General features: G+C 41.4%; 1 protein-coding gene and 1 long non-coding RNA gene across 2 annotated transcripts; one reads left to right on the top strand and one right to left on the bottom strand.

Annotated features, from left to right (window-relative positions):
- Window positions 1-4059: 4059 nt before the first annotated feature.
- On the top strand, window positions 4060-7299 carry LOC131364116 (interferon-induced protein with tetratricopeptide repeats 5-like). The gene is made up of 2 exons (XM_058407201.1): window positions 4060-4133; window positions 4881-7299. Exons 1-2 carry the CDS (start codon window positions 4129-4131, stop codon window positions 6280-6282), a joined length of 1407 nt encoding a protein of 468 aa, XP_058263184.1. The 5' UTR covers window positions 4060-4128; the 3' UTR covers window positions 6283-7299.
- LOC131364117 (uncharacterized) lies at window positions 7193-8708 on the bottom strand. Its single transcript, XR_009206427.1, has 3 exons — window positions 8617-8708; window positions 8336-8372; window positions 7193-7329 (listed from the first exon to the last, which is right to left on the bottom strand). It is a non-coding gene; the product is annotated as an uncharacterized LOC131364117 (long non-coding RNA).
- Window positions 8709-10702: the final 1994 nt, after the last annotated feature.

Raw genomic sequence — 10702 nt, forward strand, 5'->3', positions numbered from 1 at the left:
CATTTCTTTACGAGTCAGTAAGCAGAGATGCCTAACATTTCACAAATAGGTAGTGTCAGGTAACGGTGTGCCTCCACAGGGAAAGATCAGACCCAAGGTGCAGGGATAGCAGCCAGTTGGGATAATTTACTTTATTTTTTAAATAAACAGACACATACACAGGAAACACTGGGGATAAAACTTAACACAAAACCAAATCCCGAGAATAAAAGAGGCACACAATAATGATGAGGACTCAGTGAAAAACACACACAGAATTTGTATACATAGGAAAGGTAATCATACAAACATAATAAACAGGTGTGCGGAGGCAGGGAAAGGGAGGAAGGATTGGATGGAACAAGCACAAGTGCAAACAGAACATAAACAAAAGCACATGGTACATAAAGAAACCCTGTCAGACCGCCCTCTGGTGTTCAGGCAAGGAACTGAACAGCAGTCCATGACAGTACCCCCCCACTCAAGGCGTGGCTCCCGACGCGCCAATCTGGAACCATGCCCAAAAGCCTGGACGGGCCATGATCCCAGCGACAACCAGGGAGGATCGAGGATCACAGCAAGGTCCGGGGGGGAAGCAAGGACCACAGTGAGGCTAGAGGGGGGAGCAAGGAACATGGTGAAGCACATGGGGGAAGCGAGAGACACAGTGGCAAAGCCAAAAGGCCCTGAACACCGTCCAAAGCCACAGCAGAGGGCCGAGCGACGTCCTTGGCTGAGCAGAAAGCCCGGCAAAGTCCAAGACCGAGCTGTAGAAGCCAAGCAACAATCCCAGCCAAGCCGGGGACACAACAACATCCCGAAGGGGAGGAAGGGAGGGAAACGTCCTTTGCTTAATGCCAACATTTAATGTCCTCACAGGAGCAGCAAGGTCCACAGAAGGCCAAAAGAGAAGAGAAACCAGGCCCGTGACATCCTCTGCTGGTACAGAAGTGAGGCGGTGTCGTCCACGGAAACCAAGAAGCGGAGTGGTGTCACCCACAGAGACAGAAGCTAAGCAAAGCCATTGATCACCGGAAAGACAGGAGAAGCAGATCAGGATGCGGAGCAATGCTCCCCAGAACTGAAGAAGAAAAAAATCCATAAGGGAAAAAGCCAGTCCTTGAAGGCTGGAAATAAACGGACCCAATAACCTGCTCCGAAGCTGGGTCTGTATATGGCCGAGTCCTTCTGTCGGGTAACAGGGTGCCTCCACAGGGCAAGATCAGACCCAAAGTGCAGGGATAGCAGCCAGTCGGGATAGTTTACTTTATTTTTTTTTTAAATAAACAGGGGAGAAAACAACACAAAACAAAATCCCGAGAACAAAAGAGGAACACAATAACGACGAGGACTCAGCGAAAAACAAACACAACAGAACACCTATAAATAGGGAAGGTTATCATAGAAACTTAAGAAACAGGTGTGCAGAGGTGGGGAAAGGAAGGAAGAATCAGGTGGGGCAAGCACACGTGCAAACACAACATAAACAAAAGCACATGGAATATAAAGACACCCTGTCAGACCGCCCTCTGTCATGTCCAGCAGTCCATGACAGGTAGGGCAGGCATTGGGTATGATGTAAAGGCACCATTCTTTTAGCAGTGATATGAAGGAATGTTCAGCATGTGGAGTTTAGCTTAATTGTCAATGTTAATTATTTGTTTTAATTCATTGAGAAAAGAGACATATCTGTCTTATGTTAACAAAGCTGAAGTTTTACAATTATACAATAAACAAATAAACAAATAAAAAAAGGGGGGAGTGTTTTTTTTTTTTTTATAAAAATAAACATTGAGGAAGCCATGGCAGCCAGGTACATCTGACTCTCCACCTCACCTGCTGCTGGGGGTTCTTCTTTGTAGAAAAGAAAGATTGTGGACTTCACTCCTGTATCGATTACGAGAGGTCTTAATTTCATCAAGTGGTAGAGGTGGACACCTCCAGCTGTGGAACAGGGGCTGTCTTGTCACAATGCCATGGCGAAACTGTTCCCCTGCACCTTTTACTCTCTGAAGCCAACACCTGCTGAGGCAACCTATGATTTCGCCAATCGAGGACTGTTACCTATTAAAGAAGCCCTGGAGGAATGGCAGCATTGGCTCAAGGGGGCAAGGTACCCATTGCAAGTGATAACCAACCACAAGAATTTGGAGTACATACAGAAGTGCCTCAACCCTCATCAGGCAAGATAGGCCCTGTTCTTTACCTACCGACCTACCGACCAGGGATGAAAAACAGTAAGGCGGATGCTCTCTCACATTGTCATGATCCCATACACTAGCCCATGTGTCTTGAACCTATCCTGCCCCCATCTATTGTGTCTTGAAACTATCCTGCCCCCTGCCCCCACCTCCAGGGTGCCATATGTCCCCGGGTAATCCGATGGGTCCACACTGCTCACAGCTCGGGCCACCCTGGTATCCGGATGACTACGTCCCTTTTCCAAAATGCATTCTGGTGGCATTTGTTGGCCCGAGATGTGGAAACACATTTCAAAGCCTGCCAATTAGGTGCTGAAGTCCAGCCACCAATTCCTGGTGGGACTCCTAGAACCTCTGCCCCTTCCTGAAAGTTCTTGGTTGCACATCACCATGGACTTTATCCCATGCTTTAGAGGATATAACATGGTCCAAGTAGCCATTGATCGTTTCTCTAAAGCCTTCCGCCTGATGGAGACAGAGAAGGCACTGTGTCACCAGGTGTTCCAAGTCTAGGGCCTTCCAGAAGACATTGTGTTGGACAGGGGGACTCAGGTTACCTCCCTAAGCTGGAGAGCATTCTGCAGCCACTTGGACATTAACACGAGCCTAACCTCAATCTACCACTCAAGTCAAATGGGCAAGCTGAGTGATTAAACCTTAAAGGTTTTTTTTCAATTCCTGGAAAGTGACACCCAAACAAGTCAGACTGCATTTGAAAGATACTTTTAATTTCTATTTTCAACCCATGGGTGGGGAATTAAAATGCCTAAAGATACAGCACAATGAGATTCAACACAATGAGGTAAGCACTGTTGCTCTGTAATTATTTTTTTTATTGTGTTTCTTTTACTTGAAAACGTGAACGCAAGGTAACTTTCTGACCTTCAGGGCTAATTAAATGCTAATGTTTAAGCTACAACTGACAGGAACAAATCCAGTTGCATCCCCTTTTTTCTGTGAGCATATAGAAAAGAGGGTGTAAAAAAGTTTTTTCAATATTGACTTTCTGTATTGACTCCGCTTTTAGTTATTTGGGCTAAAAATACATACCAAGAATGTGTACTTAAAAACGATTAACCACATGAGCGACAAAAAATATACCAGGGTAGGTTTCCCTGTAAAAATGAGATTTAATAAATATCAAACAACTGTCAAAGGGAAACAACACTCACACCTGTATAGTAAGTGACTGAAACAAAGACATTTAGTTCAAGCATTCATTTGAGAATGTGGTTTGTAAGAAAAATTGCTGCCTATATTCCACCAATATATTCTTCTCACCCCTGCTAGAAGAATTATACTAGTTTGCCCAGGTCTACTGGTGTTTTAGCAGCCGGGTGCCAGTTTGCTTATGCTGGATTTTGGCTGGATTTAATAGCTTCAACTCCCATATTCATACTGTATCTCCCCCATGTTCCATGTCTCTCTCTTCAAGTTTGGTGATTTGGTTACCAGTGTATTGCTTTTCTCAGTTTTGATTTTTTCCACCTGTTCCTCTGACCACAATTTTGGATTACATTTTGGATTGGTTGGCAAATTCTGCGTTAGGTTTCTAGACCTTAAGATCTTCCTGAAACAGTGCAAGACAAGAGACAGTGCAAACTGGCACTACAATACAGATACATGAAACAGCTCTGAATACTTGAAATTTACATATGGACAGTCTGTGTGGTTCTTAGTGTATTTGCTTCTCCAGGAAATAAAAAACATGATCTTTATATCACCTATGCTCAAAATCAGTGATAAACCAAGATTTCAGACTCATTGACTTGACGGTTGAAATCTTAGGTGTTTTTTTTTTTTTAAGTTTCTGTAAATAACATCCAAACAAGTCAGACTGCATTTGAAAGATACTTTCAATTTCCATTTCTCAACCCATAGGTGGAGAATTTAAATGCTTGTATCCCTGTCACTATAGTCTCTCTGTCTGTTTTCAAGATTGACCACAATGAGGTAAGAACTGTTGCTCTGTAATTTGTTTTCCGTACCTTTAGTATGTTTCTTTTACCTGAAAAATTGACTTTCTGACCTTAGCACTAATTACAAGCTACAACTGACAGGAACAGATCCAGTTGCGTCCATTTTTTTCTCTGAGCATATGAGAAAGGGGGTGGAAAGGTTTTACAATCTTTCCTGGTCACATGTTTAGGGGTATGATTTTTCAGTATTGACTTGATAATTGGGGATAATATATTTTCAGATGTTAAGTTATTTAGGCTAAATGGACATAGCAAGAATTAATACTTAAAAATGATCATCCACTTGAGTGACAAAAAAAAGTACCAGGGTGGGTTCACCTGTAAAAATAAATCTTAATGAATAACAAACAACTGTCAAAGGGGAGACAACACTCCCACCTCTATAGTAAGTGACTGAAACAAAGAAATTTAGTTCAAGGATATATGTCATCATTGTGAATTAGTTAAATAGTGTCATGAAAGAATGTTCAGGATGTTGAGCTCAGATCAATTGTAAATGATTGATAGTTTGCTTTAATACATTACGATGTGAGCTGAAGCCTTTTTTGTTCTTTAAGAGACAAGTTTGCCTTACATATATAAGTTTAGGAAATGTCCTGTAATTAAAGGATGTTCTTAAGAGGCTAACAAAATACAAACACCATTTTTTCAGAGAATGTGCATCTATTCAGTTTATATAAGGTATATGACTCATATACACAGTTATTTCTTTCTCTAACAGTTCAACACAAGACTCAACTTTAAAAACCAGCCTTCCTGCATTCCTGGAATGCCATTTCACCTGGGGTCTGGATAAAAATGATATAGATCTCACTGATCTTCTGAACCGTTTAGAAGAAGACCTTAACCTGAATACTGAAAGCAAGGCACGAATTGCGCAGACATGCCGCAATATGGGATTTGTGAAGTTTCTACTAGGCTCCAATACTGAGGCGCTCAGCTACTTTGAGAGATCTGTAGAGCTCACGAAGTCTCATGGAAATGATTGTGACAAGCTGCTTGTTGTTGTCTATGGAGACCTTGCATGGTTATACTATCATATGGGTAATTTTGCAGAGTGTAAAAGCTACCTGAATAAACTGAGCGAGATTAACGAGAAATATCCAACCGTCCCATATGCTGAGGTGCTTGGAGAGAAGGGATGGACCTTCCTTAAGTTTTCTCGCAAATATTATGAAAGGGCTAAAGAATGCTTCAAGAAGGCCTTAGAGCTGGAGCCAGATGAGGGTGAATGGAATGCTGGCCTTGCGATTGTTCTTTATCGGACAGAGAATTTCTTCCAGAATTCAGCGGATTCAACTATAGTTGATCAACTTAGACGGGCCGTAGCCACTAATCCAGATGATGATGTTCTTAAAGTTCTGCTTGGTCTGAGATTGGTTCGTCACAAGGAGTACAGTGAGGCAGAGAGCCTAGTGGAGCAAGCTTTAGAGAGTTCTCCAGAACACCCACATGTGATTCGATATGTTGGGATGTTTTTTCGGAATCAAGGCTCTGTGGACAGGTCCATTGACCTTCTAAAGAGAGCATTAGAGAAAGTGTCCAACTCAGCCTTCATACACCATCAGCTGGGGCTCTGCTATAAGAAGAAGATCAAAGGAGCAGAAAGCTACCATGAAATTAAGCAAGCTCGTGAGCAGTGTATCTACCACTTGAAAATGGCAATTGAATTAAAGCCCAACTTCATCACTGCTATGACTCATCTGGCCCTTCAGTATGGGGAGAACCAGGATATGTCGAGAGCAGAAGAAATGTTTCAGAATGCATTTCACAAAGCTACAGAAATAAATGATAACTACCAGTCTGTTCTTATGTATTATGCAAAATTCCAGGAGACCTGTTTGAGATGGGAATCTGCTGCCATCAAAAATTACATTACATGCCTGAAGATAAATCCAAAACAATTTGAAGGGAAGAAAAGTGCTGAACATCTGGAAAGGATTGCAAAGAAAAGAATCTGGAATAATGCAATGGATGGAGAGGCCTTTGGAATACTTGGAATCGTTTATAAGGAAAAAGGAGAAAAACAAAAAGCCATAGAGTGCTTTGAGACAGCGCTGAGCTTTGTACACAATGAGGATTACCTCAGGGATCTTTGCGAACTTAGAAATTCATTACAGTAATATTACCAACATGCAATATATAACATAATTATTTACATATTCATGGGTTTTAATGGTAACAGCATAGTATCTGTATTAATATATGACCTGCAGATAAAACATTATATTTAAGTTTACATTAAGAAACACTAAGCGGCCTACAAACATGGCTACTAACTTCATCACCCAAACTACAGAGCTGCCACTGAAGACTACAGTCAACCATCTTTCATGTTTGCATTCGCTTTCATTCTGATGGAACAGTATAGAAGGACACTCATTCCTCCAGTTCATTGTGAAGGTCATGTTCAGTGTCATGTCCCTGTAGATACTGTGGCTTATGTTTGCTAGTTCATGTGTTTCTGGTTCCTGGTGTTTGTTTTTTGCTTAAGTATCCTGACTTCTGCTTGTAAGTATATGCTTATAAGTATTTTCTTATGAAACTTTGTCCTGAATTTTATTTTGAAAGGCATTGCATTTGCATTTTAATAAATGAATTTTAATAAATAACAAACAAGTGTCAACGGAAAACAACACTCACACCTTTATAGTAAGTGACTGAAACAAAGACATTTAGTTCAAACATTCAATTGAGAATGTGGTTTGTAAGAAAAATTGCTGCCTATATTCCACCAATATATTCTTCTCACCCCTGCTAGAAGAATCATACCAGTTTGCCCAGCACTTCCTGTGTTTTTGCAGCCGGATGCCAGTTTGCTTAAGCTGGATTTTGGCTGGATTTAATAGCTCCAACTCCCATATTCATACCGTATCTCCCCCATGTTCCATGTCTCTCTCTTCAAGTTTGGTGAAGTCCTATGGCAAATAAAATATTTTTCAATTACATTTTATTGTAAATGAAATATTTCATTAGGAGGGCATTAGTGGCTCAGTGGTAGGGTTCAATTCCTAGCCAATGCCCAAACCCCAGCCACTGGATGCAGTGCTGGTCCCAAGCCCGAATAAAATAGGAGGGTTGTGTCAGGAAGGGCATCCGGTGTAAAACCTGTGCCAAGTTGTTGTGTGGACCAGTTGGTCTGCTGTGGTGACCCCTCACACAGAGAGCAGCTGAAAGATCAACAAACAATTGTATTTCAATGTTTGGAAGAGAGAAGGGGTGAAAGAGAGAGCATATTTCTCAGAAATTAAGATTTAGAATTTCTTAACCAGAAACAAAAGCTTCATTTGGCAGTGACGGGATTCAAACACATGCACAAAGAGTCTACTAAATTAAAATCCTATTAGATCACTCTGCAAGAACACCATGGAGAATATGCTTAAAGTTTACACTTTCACTTCACAAGTGGTGTTTGGTGGTTACAACAGCCTGAAATTGACTTTAGGATAATATAATAGAAGTGTAAATGGCTGCAGTTTATAGTAAACAGGTGTGGGGGGTTTTGCTTTAGACTTTGGCATATCTAACACCAAAATGTGCAGAATTATAGACACAGGCAAAAATGCTGTTTATCCTTAAAGGTCCACAGTTAGTTCAATAAAACAAATATGTGTGCACAGAAAATAAGATGCAATTAAAGTAAGTGCTTTATTTAGCAGAGATTAAAGGTACTCTTATCCTCTTCAGTTTGAAGCATTATGAGAAGTCTCAAAGACTGCTGCTGCTGTAACGTGGACATTTCCCCACTGTGGGACGAATAATGGTTTATCTTATCTTATCTTATCTTATCTTATCTTATCTTATCTTATCTTATCTTATCTTATCTTATCTTATCTTATCTTATCTTCCAATCAAGGTGTTAACATTGCTATTTGCTGTCAGAAAATGTAGGCAGAATCAAATACAGTTGCAGCAAGACTCGGTTGTAACAAAGTACAACCCAAGAAATTTAAATCATGAAGCAAAGTAATGGCTTGAAACATGTAAGGATCAGCTGATCTGCAAATAGGTAAATCCAGATATCAAAAGGTCAAGTAAATAAGTGAAAACCAGAGAAATAACAAGATAATATAGGTATTCTATGAACAGTTATGAACACACTGAGCAATGCTTTGCAATTGGGAATTGGAATAAAAGTCTTTTTGAAAGGGTGTGTAAGTGTTTGTGGAATTTTACCCAGGTGTGCATGACTGAAAGACCAGTGACTGGGAACCTAACAGAGTTCAGAGAACAGAGCATTTCACATGAAAACAACCCATTTGCATTAATATCCTGATACTCAGAAGTTACAAAAAAACTAAAAAGAATAGCTATGGGGTTTCCTGATCAGATGCTAAGGCTAATTAACCCATGCAATAGTTTCACTTGCCCTAGATTAGTTATTCTAAATCTCATACATTTGGAAACATACTTTTAACAAAATATTACCAGGATAAATATTAAGAAAATCAGTTTACCTGCAAAATATATGAAAGCAATTCATCCAACAGCAATAGCTCTTGTTGGCACATGAACTCACAGAGAGTCTGACTCTGACTCACACAAGACTTTATGTGAAGGCAGCGCCCAAGAATAACTCTGACGAGGTAGCCGTCTACTGGTGAACAATGGAAATGCAGAGATCGTCAACTCACAATACAAGCACTTATTCACAGGATAATACCAGATAACACCCAGTGACTATCAGTGTAAGCAGTGACAAATATTCCTAGGATGTCTTGCAGCATGTAATTTATAAGGCATTAAAACACTGAAGGTTTGGAAGATATAGCCCTGAGGGACCCAATGCTCAGCATCATAGTGTTGGATATTATGTTCAATAAGGAACCGTTGGAGGGCCCTCTTCATCCCTACCAAGCCGGCCTGTTCTACCCTGAAATGCGGTATCTAGGGACAACCATGCACATCTTTTCCACCTGCCCGTGCAGTCCTGGCTAGCGGGGTTTGCCAGCCCACTCACCAGCATTATCCACAGGAATTTTCTTTACCTGACCCTTAAACCACTCGCCCATTCAGACCTATTCAACAAATAACTCATCACATCTGGTTATGCACTTTATACCATGAATAGCGATATCCACAAGGCTTCATTCACACACACATTCACACAGGCTTCCCCAAATTATAGGTGGGAGTCAAAATTGTTTTGCTTATTCTCAGCCAATCCCTTCTATACCAACCTTTTTTAAATTCCTCACCTCGAAACCAGCTACTCAAGCCCTCCCCAGGGCCGCCACTGACCTCCGGGCCACAGACATAATTACTAAACAGGTTTTTATTAAACAGGTGTCTGCTTACCTTGTGTTGTTGTGGCCAGTCTTTGTAGCCTAGTAGGCGTGCGGTCCCAGTTCAGGTAATTGATCCTTTGTCGGCCTGTCAAGGTGGAATAAATCCTGGGTTTTAGCACCAACTGAGATCTCCCAGTCAGGAAGTCCAGGATCAGGTTGCAGAGTGAATTGAGCTCTGCATGGTATGTGCCAAGGATGTTTGTGTAAACAAGGTCCAGTGCATTTAGCCCACTTGTTGCCAGAGTCCACATGCTGATGGAATTTATCCATGTATCCACACTATGACAGCATGTGACATATGGTGATGTGGAAGGAGATCAATTCATGATGTGTCATGCTGACATGGAGCAAAAGAGGTTGGGTGCAGTGGGTAATAGTTCCACTGCTGATGTGTGCTGAGGGGGTGTTGCAATGGCAGCAAGGGATCTTTAAGTTGTTCATAGTCTCTTGAACAAAAAAACTGTCTGCTGACCTGGAGCTTAAAGCTTAAAGCACTGTCAAGACAGAGACAAATTAAGGATGTTTTTCACAGATAACATAAATGACTTTATAGACAGTAACTGAAATTGACTCACCCAAAAGGAGTATGGAGCGTTGTCCCTACTCCTCTATGGTCCAGGCATAGCAGAAGGTGAAGCATGGAGTGGACACTCTGATGAAGTGGTCAGGCTGCAGTAGTAACACTGCCCGCTACAAGTATGCAGAATTCTAGGGCATACTCCACCACTCCTCGCTGGCTTTGAGGCAGAGTGAGCATCTGCTCTGAAATCTCTTTCCCTTCTTAGGAGTGACCGAAGAACTGCTGGAACAGTTTTATGAACAGGTCATATGAGGATAGCTGGTCTCTTCTATAATACCAGACTGCTGTGGAGCAGTCTAACACCTTGCCCTTGAGGAGGCCCAGAAATGCAGTGATCATCTGCTGTTCCATCTTTCTTTCTTTTTTTGGAGAAATACAGGGAACATTGGAGCAGGACGATTTTTCAGAAGGCTGGGTTGCCCACATACTTATCCGGCCATGGAATTAGTGGGTTGATTAGCAGTGAGCAAGTGAGTTGTGGTCAAGAAATATGCAAGGGTCAGGCAACAAAACAGGCCAAAGGGCAAAGCCAGATATCAAAAAAGGTAGAGAACAAAGTCAAAACGTTTAAAGACTTGGTATGAGCAGGTGTGTATACACAGCAATACTTCACAACTGGGAGTGGGAATGAATGTCTCTTTTAAATGTTTTGTGAGTGTTTGTGTGGGTGTGAAC

Source organism: Hemibagrus wyckioides, linkage group LG13 (genome assembly GCF_019097595.1).
Source record: "Hemibagrus wyckioides isolate EC202008001 linkage group LG13, SWU_Hwy_1.0, whole genome shotgun sequence".
NCBI lineage: Eukaryota > Metazoa > Chordata > Actinopteri > Siluriformes > Bagridae > Hemibagrus > Hemibagrus wyckioides.